The sequence below is a fragment of the Ochotona princeps genome, chromosome 5, assembly GCF_030435755.1.
Source record: "Ochotona princeps isolate mOchPri1 chromosome 5, mOchPri1.hap1, whole genome shotgun sequence".
Taxonomy (NCBI): Eukaryota; Metazoa; Chordata; class Mammalia; order Lagomorpha; family Ochotonidae; genus Ochotona; species Ochotona princeps.
Window position 1 is genome coordinate 40665090 of NC_080836.1, and position 15457 is coordinate 40680546.

Genomic DNA, 15457 nt, shown 5'->3' on the forward strand with positions numbered 1-15457 from the left:
AAGATGTATTTGATGTTCTTTCAGTGTGATTTCCCTTCTGCTCTGTTATTCTGTGTCAGTCTGTGAGTGCATCACTCAGGGACGCCTGGTGTCTTCATGTCTGTGTGATGCTCAGCCCCATTTCCTGCCTCCATCAGCCCATGGCGGTTACACAAAGATTTGTATCCTAGACCCATCCCTGATCAGCTCCGTTTCCTATGCCATTAACTTGTGGAATGAATGGACATGCTCTGGATAGTCAGAACGTTGCTATCATGGATTGGAGGGGCTGTTGAAACATCAGAATGAGCAGGCCATGCTGGAACAAGCACAAAGCCATTTGCAGCATCTGTCTTGCACGCGAGCAGAGAGAGCCAACAGGTGTGATGGAGAGGGTGGCCTTTCACCTGTCATCTTTGGAAAGCCTCCGAAGGTGCTGGAGAATGGTCAGTGGAGCGTGGGAACCACAGTCCTGGTCAGGAACAGACCTGGTGACTGCCGCTGGAGATGCTATGGAATGGGGCAGACAGGAGACAGCCAGGCTTGGCTGGGGCTTGGTCAAGCTGAGAAGGAGGGCTAGGGCAGGTGACCTCATGGCAAGACGCCCAGAAACCAGGAGTGGCCTTGCTTGTAGGAAAAGTGAGAGCAACAAGAGGTGTGGGACCGTGTTGTTCCACAGCGTGAGCTTGCTAGACACACGGGTTCCAGGGAGAGGTGGAGCCTGCAGGCTGGGGAAGAGGTTGGTGGTTGAAGATTTGTCATCGCTGTTAGAAAGGCGTGACTGAGTTGGTGAGTAAGTTAGCAGAGCAGAGAGACTGGAGGAGAACTGGAGGGAAGGAGATTAGCAGTATCAGCACCACTGGGAAGAGAAGGAAAAAGCAAGGATTAAGAAGCCACTATAGTGGCAAAAGTCCTCGCCTTGCATACACTGGGATCCCATATATCGCCGGTTCGTGTCCCAACGGCCCCACTTCCCATCCAGCTCTCTGGTTGTGGCCTGGGAAAGCAGTCGAGGATGACCTAAAGCTGTGTGACTCTCACACCCATGTGTGAGACCTGGAAGAAACTCCAGGATCCTGGCTTGGGATTCGTTCAGCTCTGGCCATTGCAGCCACTTGGGGAGTGAACAGTGGATGGAAGATCTTCCTCTCTGTCTCTCCTCCTTTCTGCATATCTGACTTTCCAATAAAAAAAGAAGTCACTGGCTTTTCAGTGTAGGAAAGGGGCCCTGGAGTTTTAGGAGACTCCTTTTGTTGGGATGTGAGGAGTGAAAGAGACCAACATCCTGTAAGAGGACATGGAAGGGTTGAGAGCATTGGGCTGAGTGAGCCGGGTTGGATGGGTAGGTGGGTGGGGATTGTTTCCTGTTTTTCTTTACATGAGAACCTGGGCCCTTGTTTTTTTTTTTTTTAAAGATTTATTCAGTTTATTACAAAGTCAGAGATACAGAGAGGAGGAGAGACAGAGAGGAAGATCTTCCGTCCAATGATTCACTCCCCAAGTGAGCCGCAACGGGCCGGTGCACACCAATCCGAAGCCGGGAACCTGGAACCTCTTCCGGGTCTCCCACGCAGGTGCAGTGTCCCAAGGCATTGGGCCGTCCTCGACTGCTTTCCCAGGCCACAAGCAGGGAGCTGGATGGGAAGTGGAGCTGCCGGGATTAGAACCGGCGCCCATATGGGATCCCGGGGCTTTCAAGGCGAGGACTTTAGCCGCTAGACCACGCCGCCGGGCCCAGAACCTGGGCTGTTGTAACAATATTGGGGTAACCTAGCTGGTGAATGGAGAGATTAGAAATGTGAAGGGGGAGTGAGCCGGCTAAGGAGCAGCCTGCCCCTTTCTGTCCCATCACTCCCATCAAGGCTGTTCTGGCACCATCCAGGCAGGATTTTGTCTGGTTTACACCTGTGCTTCCCATTGCTGAGCACTCCTCTTCCCCCTGCCCAGGCCCCAGTGCCCTGCTTGGTGTGTCGGGACAAGCAAGGGATCCTGAGATGCTGGTTCGAAGCACGACTCTTGTGTCTGGCAGGCTGTACCTTCCTGGCCATCTAGCCCCGTGAGCTAGATGGGATCCACCTCTCTGTTTTCTTATATCCACACCCCTGGAATGGTAACACTCAGTGATTCAGAGTTACACAGGTAAATAAGAAAGTGCAGTCAGGTTTCTGCATCCAGCATTGTGCAAAAGCTCGTTCTTTCCAAGTTTTAGAACTAGAACAGACTTGTGAAGGCGGAGCCCTGTCCCCAGACCAGAAAGGCAGGCCGATGTCTTGGGTGGGAGACACACAGGAGCCCAAGTGTGGGACAACTTGGTGGAGAATTGTCTGCCTACTACAGGTGAGGGAAGACTGGGAACCTGTGCCTTTTCCTCCTGCCCTAGGAGGCAGTCTTGATGCTGGGTGTGTCTGTGATGAATGTGGTTGTTGCTGCCACAGAACTGAGCTGAGTGGGAGAGTGAGAGTGGCCTAGCTCATGGCTGGGAAGTGGCCTGATTAAGGTGATCCTGAGTAATCTGGATGGAAGTGAACTTGGACACTGGCCCATGGGAAGGCTGCGCTGGGCCCAGGGCTGTGGATCCCTGGGCCCTGGAGCCCTGGAGCCCTGGAGCCCTGGAGCCTTGGAACCCTGGAATCCTGGGGCTCTAGGGCTCTGGGGCTCTGGGGCTCTGCAGGGTACAACACAGCAGCTCCCTAGGGAAAGAGCAGGAGTAATGGGGATGTGTCAGGTTGGGGTCTGCAAAGTGGAGTGTATTTATGGGTGTGGTGACCCTGCTGGTGAGACCTGTAGACCAAAACATTGGACAAGACACACAGGGGTAGTGTGGCCTCAGGGCAGTGCTGTCCTCTGCAGAGTAAAAGCAAACCTCATGGTCTGTTTGCTGTAGTTTCCTCATCTCTAACATGGTTTATGACAAACATGTTTATACATAGAACACTACAATTTATGCTTTTAGGGTTGTTAAATTTTAATTAATATTTAACATTCATTTCTGTGAACACAACATTCCCTCTCCCCTTTCTCCCTACCATCCTTCCCCCATTTTTTATCTTTTGAAATAACATATTTTACATTTATATTACATTAAAAGACTAATACTTCACTAAATAATAAGCTTCACAAGTAAAAATAAAGATGTCAGTGGAATTGCAAACAATGGCTGTAAACAATGATTGAAAAGAAAAGTGACCATTTTGCCCATGTACATAAGTTATGAAGAAATCACGGATCGTTAAAACTATAGTAGTAGGGCCTGTCACCATAGCCTAGTGGCTCAAGTCCTTACCTTGCATGCACTGGGATCTCATGCGGGCACTGGTTCTAATTCTGGCAGCCCCGCTTCCCATCCAGCTCCCTGCTTCTTGCTTGTGGCCTGGGAAAGCAGTCAAGGACAGCCCAAGAACTTGGGACCCTGCACCCACATGGGAGACCCGGAGGAGGCTCCTGGCTCCTGGCTCCTGGCTTTGGATGGGCTCAGCTCCAGCTGTTGTGGCTGCTTGGGGAGTGAGTCAACAGATGGAAGATCTTCCTCTCTGTCTCTCCTCCTCTCTGTATATCTGACTTTCCAATAAAAATAAATCTTAAAACTATAGTAGTGTAATAGTCATAACCACTGGTTTGACAAAATTATAATACAAAGTTTTACAAAACTATATTTGCAGCAATATAACAGAGACATTTCTTTTTTTCTCTCTGGTTTTTTTAAATTTTAGCTCCCACATGTAACGAAGAACATGTGGTGTTTGTCTTTTTGCATCTGGCTTATTTTACTCAACATAATGTCCTTCAGTTGAATCCATTTTGCTGTAAATGGTAGAATTTTGCTTTTTGTTTAAAAGCTGAATAATATTCCATTCAAATGAAGCACTATAATCCAAATAATGCCTGTGTTTAATCCAAATTAGCAACTACTAGGATAACGATTTTTTTAAAATATATAACCTTGACCATTTCATCTACAACCTCCTGATTTCCCACCTCAAAGCCGTCAGGTTGCTAGAAATTATGGTCATCCACATTGCACTGCCATTGGATTATACATGCCCAGGTGTGTTTCCCTAGTAGACTGGCCCGGATGCAGGCCTGGAGTCTCTGGGAAAGACAGCCCGAGTCCTACAGGTACACAGCACCAGTGAGGCAGAGGGCATAAGTGGTTGATGTCAGCCAAGTGTCCGCTGTGCCTGGCTGCAGCAAGCCCTCTCGGGAATCTCCACTTTCTAACCCCTCGAGGTGGCCCCAGGACTGGTGTTTCATCCAAGCCTGGAATCTATGCTAGCTGCTAACATTCATTAGCCTGGTTGGTCTGTCTGTCTCTCCCTCTCCCCCTTCCCCCCTCCATCCCAAAAGTTAGAATCACAGAGAGAGAGGAGACATAGATCTTCTGTACACTTAGTCCCCAGTGGCTGGAGGTGGACCTGGTTGAAGGCAGTTGTTAGGAGCTTCTGCCAGGTTGCAGGGACCCAAGCACTTGAGCTGTCTTCCACTGCTTTCCCAGATGCATTAGCAAGGAGCTGAATCAGAAGAGAAGTAGCCCTTATGGGATGCCAGCATTGCAGATGAAGGCTTTTTCTGCCACCCTGTCACATTAGCCCCTGCGCAGTTTTTCTTTCCTTTCCTTTGCAAGACCTTGTTGTTTGACTCAGTTCGGTCCCAGTGGTAGCTGTCCGGATGGCCAAGCCCAGTGATGGTTCCGCTGCATCAGCCCTCTCAGTTCAAGCCATTGAACAGAGGCTTGGGTTGGAGTCATGGCCATGGCCTGCAGTTGCACAATTTTAACATCCTCATCAGTAGATGGGGGCTTGCTCGCCCCAAGTGGCAGTGTGGAAACCCAGGAAGATTGTTCAGACTCCCCAAACTGTGCCTAGACCATAGGGCCTGGGGCGAGGGTGGATGGGCAGTGAGCTGGGACCCTGAGTCACCAGACACTGTGCTGCTTTCTCATCCTAGGAATGGACACGCTCTCCTGGCGTTCATGTTCTCACGACAGGAGAGCAAGCTGAACCGCCAGCAGACCATGGAGCTCGGCCACCACATCCTGAAGGCACACATTTTCAAGGTGAGAGGCAGTGCCGCTGGTGTCTTGTGACCCTCGTGTTGAGGTTTTGGTTTCAGATTCCAGACAGCTTCAGCTGTCGGCTCAGGAGCTCTCCAATCCCCCACCTCAACCCCCACCCCAAAAAGTGACCCTTGTTCTCACGGTCACTGCCTGCCTTGCACAAGTTCCGAGTTTCTCACTCAAGCCCAGCCCTGCGTGCTGCGGCTAACTTACTGTCAATCCTCCTGTTTGCGTTCATCTGAAGGCGCCACTCTGTTGCCTTTGCTGCCTGGATTCTTGCCCTGCTAGCCTTCCTCGTTCTGCATGTATGCCTAGACGGTCTTCTATGGCTTTGAGCTCTGTCCCCATGCGGGATGCCAAGACTTCTTTATACAGAGTATTTGTGCTTGCTTCCTGTTTTGTGAAGCCATTACTGGACCCACATGACACTCCTCATCTGGGGCTTATCTCTGTCCCCAAGGCACACAGTACAGGTGGCCCTCGGTTTCAGGCATTCTACACTCGTCCATCCTCCCTGCTCTGTCACTGATACTGCAGGTGGGAGAGACCTCAGCAGATGTGTCTCTGATTGTTTCCAGGGTCTCAGCAAGAAGACGGGCATCTCCTCGAGCCATCTGCAAGCCCTGTGGATTGGTTACAGCACCGAGGGGTTGTCTGCTGCTCTTGCTTCTCTCAGGAATCTCTATACTCCCAATGTCAAGGTGAGCAAGGAGGCACAGGGCAGAGACCACCCTGGCCCAGTGCCCTTGCAGATGGTCTCCTCCCCTGCTCTTGGTGATGCTGAGAGAGGGGTGGACAGTGGAGTAAGCCATTACATGCTCTCCTGGGTGCTGCACTTTTTCTCTGGTGGGCAGGGTGTGGCAGGCAGGGCAGCCATGGGAGGACCTGGTGGCTGTTTCAGATGGAGACTATCGGGAGGCATTTCACAAAGGAGAGTAAAGGGCACAGAGATGGTTGGAAAGGGGTCTGCAGAATGTCCAGGCTTCCCAGTGCTGGCCGCCTCTTTCTGGCCCTGAGAACGTGGGTGCCCTAGGCAGGAGGTGATTCATAGGACATGCTCACTCATGAAAGGTTTCGCATACGCGAGTTTCCTACCACACAGAGGGGATATTAGGTTGCCCGCTGTTAAGCCAGGACCTTGTCTGCTCCGTAGCTAGAGGAGTATTCTCAGCTTTTTGTTTTCTTTCAAAGGAATAAATGTTTTGTGTTTGTTTTAAGAATTTCAGAGAAGGGGAGAGAGATCTCCCCAAGTGGCCACAATGACTGGGGATGAGCCAATTGGAAGCCAGGAGTTTCATCTGGGTCTTCCACATGCATGCAGGTCCCCAAGTACTTGGGCCATCCTCCACTGATTTCCCAGGCCATTAGCAGGAAGCTGAATTGGAGGTGTAACAGTCATGACACAAACCGCTGCCCATGTGGGAGACCAGTGTCGCTTGTGGAAGCTTTACCTGCTTTACCACAGTGTTGGCCCCCCTGCTTGGCTTTTATTTCCTTCCTCATGTAATGCGATCTGGGGACCAGAAATCCACAGGGGACACAAAGAATGCTGCAGTCCAGGCCTTTCGAGCTTAGGGTTGAAGAGTAACCTCGCTGCTCATGGAGAGTCTGCAATGCTTTCCGGGCTTGGCCCTCTCCACGCAGCTCCTTGTCAGCCCTCACTCATGCTGCAGGCTGGTGGCTGGAGTGCCTGTGCCCCGTGAGCCCAGCCTGCAGGGGTTCCAGGATGGATGGGCTCCAGAGCACGCATGCCCAGCTGATCGGAGCGAGCTCGGTTACAGTCGGTCTGAAAACGAGGGATTGCTTCTATAGACTCAGAGTTCATATAGAGAAGAACTTAAGTATTTTTTTCCATTTAGATTTTATCAAAATTAGTTGAAATTACTTTCATAATAACACTGTTTAATCTTTTAGCTAAAGGAGATTGAGGCACTTCAAAATGTTGGTGAAAAGATGTGTCATAGAACACTATGCATGGATTTTTTTTTTAAAAAGTTGTTGTACCAAGAGGCCAGTGTCGTTGTACATAGTAGTTTGAATTACCCCCTTTCAGTGCGAGCATCCTTTATTGGTGTACCAGTTTGAGTTTCAGCTGCTCTGTTTGTTATCCAGTTCCTTGCTAATGGGAAGGAGGGGAGGATGACGCAAGTACTTGGGACCCTGTTGGAAGGTGTGTGTGGGGGGGGAGGGGTCTTTCCCTGTCACTCATGTCTTTTAAGTAAGTAAATATATATTTTAAAAACATGAAAATAAATTTATCTTCTAATTCCGTTTTCTATGAATTTTAAGGTACACTTGTATTTTTTTTTTTAAAGATTTATTTATTTTATTACAAAGTCAGATATACAGAGAGGAGGAGAGACAGAGAGGAAGATCCTCCATCCGATGATTCACTCCCCAAGTGAGTCGCAACGGCCGGTGCGCGCCGATCCAAAGCCGGGAACCAGGAACCTCTTCCGGGTCTCCCACGTGGGTGCAGGGTCCCAAAGCTTTGGGCCGTCCTCAACTGCTTTCCCAGGCCACAAGCAGGTAGCTGGATGGAAAGTGGGGCTGCCGGGATTAGAACCGGCGCCCATATGGGATCCCGGGGCGTTCAAGGCGAGGACTTTAGCCACTAGGCCAAGCCGCCGGGCCCGGTACACTTGTATTTTTGCTCTCCATAATAAAATTGTGAAGTAATGACAAGAAAGGAAGAAGAAATATGGCAGTATCTCTTTTGTTTAAATTATTTATTGGCACAGCACATTAAACCACTGCCTATATTATTGGCATTACACATGGGTGCTGGTTTGAGTCCCAGTAGTTCCACTTCCAACTCAGATTCCTATGAAGGCCAATGGGAAAGCAGTAGAAGAAGACCAAATCCTGGGTTCCCCACACCCACATGGCAGTTGTGGCCATCTGGGTGAGTGAGCCAGCAGATGGAAGAACACCTTTACCCTTACACCATCTGCTCTGTAACTTGCAAATATGAAAAAATAAATAAGGAATCCAGGACCTTCTTTCAAGTCTCCCAAGTGGGAGCAGGGGCCCAGGCACTTGGTCCATCTTCTGCTACTTTTCCCAGACCATCAACAGGGAGCTGGTTGTGGAAGTGGAGTAGCCAGGACAGACAAGCACCCATAAGTTAGGTCAGCATTGCAGGTAGTGGCTTTCTTCTCAAGGCCATGAGGCTGGCTCCTATAAGTTATTTTAATGTAGATAAAAATATTTTTTTAAGATTTATTTATTTTTATTACAAAGTCAGATATACAGAGAGGAGGAGAGACAGAGAGGAAGATCTTCCATCCGATGAATCACTTCCCAAGTGCGCACAACAGCCAGTGCTGCACTGATCTGAAGCCAGGAACCTCTTCTGGGTCTCCCACGCGGGTACAGGGTCCCAAGCCTTTGGGCCATTCTCGACTGCTTTCCCAGGCCACAAGCAGGGAGCTGGATGGGAAGTGGAGCAGGCACGTTCAAGGCGAGGACTTTAGCCGCTAGGCCACGCTGCTGGGCCCTTTGATGTAGATAAAAATAAATGAGAAATGTCATCTGTCATCCTCTGTGGAATATGAGAGCTTTTTTATTTTTAAAGGATTTATTTATTTGAAAGGTAGAGTTAGTGAGAGACAGAGATTCTCCACTCTCTGGTTCACTCCCCAAATGGCCACAATAGCCGGGCTGTGCCAGGCCAAAATCAGAATCCAGATGCTGCCTCCAGCTCGCCCATATGCATGCAGGGACTGCAGCACTCAGGCCATGTCCTGCGTCCTCAGGTGCATTAGCAGGGAGCTGCATGGGAAGTGCAGCAGCCAGGACAAGAACCAGTGCTCACATAGGATGCTGGCATCACAGGCAGAGCCTAGAATACAGGTTTAAGAGAGCAAGTGAAAAGTTACAATAGAATATTAAAGTGAGCATGGCTTTCCTGGGATTATAAACTCCCCTCCTCATAGTTGCAGTTTTAAGAGTTAATCATGGGCCTGGTGGTGTGGCCTAGTGGTTAAAGTCCTTGCTCTGAACGTGCTGGGATCCCATATGGGTGCTGGTTCTAATCCTGGCAGCTCCACTTCCCATCCAGCTCCCTGCTTGTGGCCTGGGAAAGCAGTCGAGGATGGCCCAAAGCCTTGGGACCTGCACCCGCATGGGAGACCTGGAGGAGGTTCCTGGCTCCTGGCTTTGGATCGGCACAGTACCAGCTGTTGTGGTCACTTGGGGAGTGAATCACCGAGTGGAAGATCTTTCTCTCTGTGTCTCCTCCTCTCTGTATATCTGACTTTGCAATAAAAATTAAATAAATCATTAAAAAATGTTAATCATTTCTTCTTTGATTTCTAGACTCCGCAGTCACCTGTGTGCACAACACTGCCAGTTTATGTGGTTGTAGAATCTTAAAGCTTTGTTATCTTTCTGTTGCTTTTATATTTCAAAGGAGGAAAAGGTTTCCGCAGAATCTTAAATTATAGAAATTTAAAATTGTGTGTATAATCAAGGAACTTTTTTTAGAGTTTTAAATGTTGTCATATAGGAATGAATGTCATTGTGCACAATAATTGCAGTTTGCCACTTTGGTAAATTAAAGTGACTTGCTCTGTGTAATTGCTGGTGGATGTATTTTAATTTCAGCGACATGCTAGTTATCAGTGACGTGGCTCCCACTGCCAAGCCAGGGTCATGCCAGCCCAGGTTGCGTCTGACTGTCCCCTGGGCTACCTGCTGCCAGCTACTCCAGTCGCCTGTGCAGCTTGAGCGCATTGTCTCACGGGACTGATGGCTGCCCACAGGGGGAAATTCCAGTTGGGATTCTTGTCTCAGGCCTGAACATAGGCTTGATTTTGCACTGTCTGGTTGCGGAGAGGTGGCGATCTAGCCATATTCCTGTCACAACTAGGAAGTGCACATTTTGCAGTGGCCATGCAGATGGGAGCCTCCAGCGTACTCCGTGAGAAAACCCTGTGTCTTGCCTGGCAGCAGCTCCTTGGTCCCTTGCGATGGCATTGCTGTGCCTGCCCCAACTAGCCCCCCTTCCTTGTTTGCATGCCTTTAATGAAACTCATACTCGGGCCCGGCGGCGTGGCCTACCGGCTAAAGTCCTCGCCTTGAAAGCCCCGGGATCCCATATGGGCACCGGTTCTAATCCCGGCAGCTCCACTTCCCATCCAGCTCTCTGCTCGTGGCCTGGGAAAGCAGTCGAGGACGGCCCAATGCATTGGGACACTGCACCCGCGTGGGAGACCTGGAAGAGGTTCCAGGTTCCCGGCTTTGGATCGGCGCGCACCGTCCCGTTGTGGCTCACTTGGGGAGTGAAACATCAGACAGAAGATCTTCCTCTCTGTCTCTCCTCCTCTCTCTATATCTGACTTTGTAATAAAAAAAAAATAAATAAATCTTTAAAAAAGAAACTCATACTCGTGCATACTGCCACTTGTGAGCAGCTTCCAAGGAGAGCATTTGTGATGTTGATGGGAAGATTTGCACGCAGTTGGAAAAGCCAGACAAAAGGGGCCTTTCTGTGGCATTGGCCTGTTCGGTGCGAGTGGGCTCCAAGCTCCGTGCTCAGCAGCTCTGCCTCACTTGCTCTGAAGCCTGCCTCCCTCCACTGTATAGTGAACAGTTGCAGATCAAGATAGAGGGGTCGTTGGCCTCTGTGAGATACTGAAACTCCTGAGCGGAGGCAGTTAGCTTCTGTCGTGTGTTGTGGGCAGTTGTGTGTGTGGCTGTGTTGCCTTAGGGAGCTCCTGGGAGCCTCAGACATGCCTGTTGTCAGGAACTGCTTGGCTGGCTCTGGTGACTCAGGTCTGCCCTCCATTCCGCAGGAGACTCCTTCCTGTCGCCCTCTGGGAGCAGCTCTAGGAGGGCATGCAGGCGATGGGGCCAGGAGACAGCATCTCTGGGGACTTCCCACCTGTGCCTTCCGTGAATTCAAGACCTGGGCCTTGTCCCTGCAGAAGCTTCTGAAAGAGTAATTATAAAAATAGCAGTGTAAAAATTTAGTGTTTACGGAATGCTGAGTGCTGTGCTAAATGCTCTATTTTTTTTAAGTTTTATTTATTTTTATTTGAAAGGCAGAGATTTTTTCTTCTACAAATTATTTCTTTTGAATTACTGTTTTTCATGATATAGTTCCAGAGGCAAAGGAAGTTGCCCTTCCTCCTTCCTCATTTACCCTCCAACCCACTGTTTTCCTCATGATTACAGCAGTATAGTCCTTCAGCAACAGTCACAAGTCCATCATTTTTCTGATTAAGTGTATCATGATGTTGTAGGCATAGACAGTGTTAGAGCCCAGCATCCTATTGTCAAGATATATGTAACAATTTCCTTAGGAGTCCTTCTTTTACTCAGGAGGTGGGCACTGCACTGTATCTTCCCTTCTCGGTATGATAGTCTCTTTTATACAGTTCCTCTAGATGAATATACATGTGCACATGTTTACCTATATATCTATTGATCTTGTATTTTGCATGAAGGTTACCTTATGTTAGAGATGATGATATTTGTCCTTTGGGGATTGGCTTATTTCACTGAGCATAATGTTCTCTTGTTGGGACCATTTTGTGCAAATGGTAAAATTTCATTCTTTTTAATGGCTGTGTAGTATCCCATACAGAAGATGTACCACGGTTTCTTTGGTAGAGCTTTTTTACAAAGATCCATGCTTGTTCACTCCCTGAATGACTGCGACAGCTAGAGCTGAGCTGTTAGAAACTGGGAACCAAGAGGTTCCTCTGTGCCTCCCGAACAATGGAAGGCCATTAGCAGGGAGCTGGATCAGAAGTGGAGCAGCAGGGACACGACGCAGTACCCACGTGGGATGCCAACACCAAAGGATATAGGATTAGCTTGCTGTACCACTGCACTGGCCCATGCTAAATGCTTTATAGATATGTTTATGTGCATGTGGGATTTTTAGAAAGTTACTAGGGGCTGGCATTCTGGTGTACCATTTTAGGCCTCTCTGCCTATGACACCAGTTTGGTATATTCAGTTTGGGCATAAGGTCTAGTCCCAGCTTCTCCACTTCGGATCTATATCCCTGCTAGTGACCTAGGAAAGCACTGGAGAATGGCCAAGGTGCTTGACACCCATATGGGAGACCCAGAGGAGGATCCTGGCTCTTGGGTTAGACCTGATGGAGCCCTGGCAGTTGTGACTGTTTCCTCTCTAACAGTTTCCTTAGGAGTCCTTTCAATAAATAAAAAATAAATCTTTTTCTAAATCCATAAAATGTCTATTAGGAAAAAATGCATGCATTTTTAAAACTTTTTAGACCAAAGCAAGCTTATCTTTTAACTCCATTTCTCACAAACGTTTGAAAGTTTGTTGAGTTATGCACATTTTTTGTGTTTTTATTTTTAATCTTTACAACTCCCCAATGTGGTGAAACTTGTTGTCATTTTTTTAGATGAAGACACCGAGGTTAAAGTCATTTGATAGCTCTCCCTAAATCTTGTGGTTAGAAGGGTTCCTGGATCAGCAGATTCGTGCCATGTCTTGAGGTACATTTGTCACCTGCTGTGTTGACAAGCCTGACTGCCAGCTAGAATCACTAGGGAGCTCTGGATACTGGGGTCCAGGCATTGGAAAGTTCTAACTCACAGGTGGTTTTGGTATGTGGCCAAGCTAAGACCCATGGGTTGAGAGAGGAGCCACAGACTGATGTCAGCATCAGAGGTAAAAGTGCTGCATCCGTGCACTGCCAAAGGGGGCGTTCTCCAAAGCAGGTGTAGTGAGAATTGATGATGTGTCTTTCCGAAAGCTCTACCCAGAAGTACATACCTTCCCACTCAGCTCTTGTAAGCTGTTCCCCAGGGTACCAATAGTACAGCCACCAACAATGCTCCCAAAGAGGACCTGTTGGGCAGCATGGGGAAGCCTGCTGCTCTTTTTAGGGGACAGAACCCAAAGCATAGAGAGGTTGAGTAATTTTCTGAAAAATAACACTGTGAATAAGAGACTGGCCTGAAATGCAGACCGCTTTGGATCTCAGGATGTAATGGGGTTGATGGGGAGGAGAGAGGGACAAAGTCATCCAGGAAATTTACAAGCTTTTCTAGCCAGTACAGGTATGTGTGTCCCAATATGTCTTCTGTATTGCTCCCACTGAGAGCTGCTTTTCTGGGCCTCGTACAGTCCCCAAGTATTTCTTCAGCATAATCTCTTCTTTCCATACTGAGAATCATGGCTTTCAGTTAGCACTTGCAATTTCACAATATCTTTGAGTTATGTTTTTGCCTGGTGCTAGTTTTGAGAACAGTCCTGTGGAAATTTATAGAGTAGGTTCAGTAGGGATAACCTGGGCTGCTGGCCCAAGTTCTAATAGAAGTACAATGTCAACGTTGGGCCCTGGAGACCTTTTTGATGGCTCATCCCTCCATGTGTTTCTGCCTTCCCATCACATGTGCTGGTTGATAGCAGAAGGCTGGGTAGGTATGGACCAGGGTCAGGCGATGGGGTAAACTACTGGGCAGGTAGTTGGCTGGCTGGTTGACCAGGCAGGACCTACTTGTCACTCATGCACAGCTTGTCCTCCACTTATGCATGAAGGACTTGAGCTCATGGTTCATTGCTGTCTACAGATGGGATTTGGTTTTCCCATTGATCTCTGAACTTGTGCATTCTAGAACCAGTGTTGGAGGGGACGTGTGCAGAGGGGCAGGCATGGTGGTGGTCGGGGATATGTTACAGAGGAAGGGCTGTGTCTGGAGTCTAGGCATTGGAACAGAGGCAGTGGCTTGCTTGGTGCTGTCCGGGACAAGTGTGGAAGTCAGGGTGGCTACAATGGGAGAAACAAGGGGAGGGAGAGGAGGTCTGAGAAGGAGCTGAGCCAGGATCACGAGGAGCTTGAGCCTCTAAGGGCAATAAGACCTCTTCTGATTTTACACTCTGGGTTCCAGCCCATCTACCTTGTGTATGTGCAGTGTCCCCTCCTGGTAGTGTTACTGTCCCATACCTGCCAGCTTGTAAATATTCTGTTAGCTCCTGTTACAGACACACACAGAGGTACTTCAAAAGTTCACGGGGGGCCCGGTGTGATAGTCTAGTGGTTAAAGTCCTTGCCTTCACATGCTGGGATCCCTTATGGTCGCTGGTTCTAATTCCGGCAGCTCTACTTCCCTCCAGCTCCCTCCTTGTGGCCTGGGAAAGCAGTCAAGGACGGCCCAAAGCCTTGGGACCCTGCACCTGTGCGGGAGATTCAGAGGAAATTCCTGGCTCCTGGCTTCAGAATGGCCATTGTGGCCGTTTGAGGAGTGAACCATCAGACAAAAAAATCTTCCTCTCTCTTCTCTCTGTGCAGTAAAAATAAATAAATCTTTTTTTAAAAAGTTCATGGAAAATGGAAGCAAAAGATGAGTATTTTAGTGCAATTTTTTAAGTGCATGCTTTTTTTTTTTTTTTTTTGTAATATGCCTTTCCCATGAACTTTTGGAAGATCTCAGGTATGTGTCGATTTCAGAAAGTTGTATCGAGGTCAAGTTATTGTTCCTCCCCACTCCATAGCCTTTTCTCACGAGGTATATCCTGCATGCTCTATGCCTTGTCTTTGTGAGTTTCTGAGTGCGTTCTCCCATGGACTGCCTCAGGGACCCTCCTGATTTGGCGGGGAAGGATTGGTGCAGGTGAGGACTCTGGTGGGAGGTCCTGAAGCTACATGCAGGGACATGTCAGCCGTACTACCAGAGACTGTCTTTCTGGTCATCTGAGATTCAAAGGAGAGGCTTTTACACGCCACACCTGTGTGTGTCCAGTGGTCGTGCTGTTAAGTCTGTGTGTGGAAGCTTTTGCCCTATGGCTGGGTGTGGGGAGTCCCACGGTGGTGGTAGGGTGATTTTTCCACAGCCAGACTGCTTTCTGTCCAGGGCCTATATCTGTGCCCATGTGTTCTGTTTGTTCCTATAGACATAAATCCTCAAAAAGAATGAAAGTATGTGTACTTGTAGCCTTACCTCACCGATAATTAATCCTGTAGTTACTACTTTTCCAGAAGGGTTTTTTCATTTTTATTTAGGCTAATCAGCAATGTTCTGGAAGTGTTGTTCCCACAAACCAAGAACATCAGTGTCATCTTGGAACCTCTTTGAGACAGGGAGTCAGAAATTGGGGTGGGAGCAGAACGTGTGCGTGTCATAATTTCTTTTAATAGTGATGGGAAACGCATGATGCAAAATGTACCATGTCCACTGTTTTTGGAAGCACAGCTCAGACATGTTGTGCAGGGAATCGCCACAACTCTGCGTCTTGCAGAACCAAGATCCATAGCAACCCTTGTCTTCCCATCTGTGCAGGCCATGGAAACCACCACTCTGCCCTCTGTCCCTGTGAGTCTGACCCCTCCAGGGACCACATGAGTGGTAGCACAGGTTGTCTACCCTTACGTCAGTTAGCATGTCACCTTCCAGTTTCGTCCATGCTGTCGCTGAAGAGTACTCCGCTGAGCGTGTC

General features: G+C 48.6%; 1 protein-coding gene across 8 annotated transcripts in view; it reads left to right on the forward strand.

The window, feature by feature from the left end:
• Positions 1-15457, forward strand: part of TANC1 (tetratricopeptide repeat, ankyrin repeat and coiled-coil containing 1) — a 240347-nt gene that overhangs the window by 197140 nt on the left and 27750 nt on the right. For all 8 annotated transcript variants that reach the window (XM_058664514.1, XM_058664515.1, XM_058664517.1 and 5 more), the window contains 2 exons: positions 4924-5032; positions 5611-5733. In XM_058664514.1, the coding sequence (XP_058520497.1) occupies positions 4924-5032; positions 5611-5733 (232 nt within the window). The remainder of the gene's footprint in view (positions 1-4923; positions 5033-5610; positions 5734-15457) is intronic.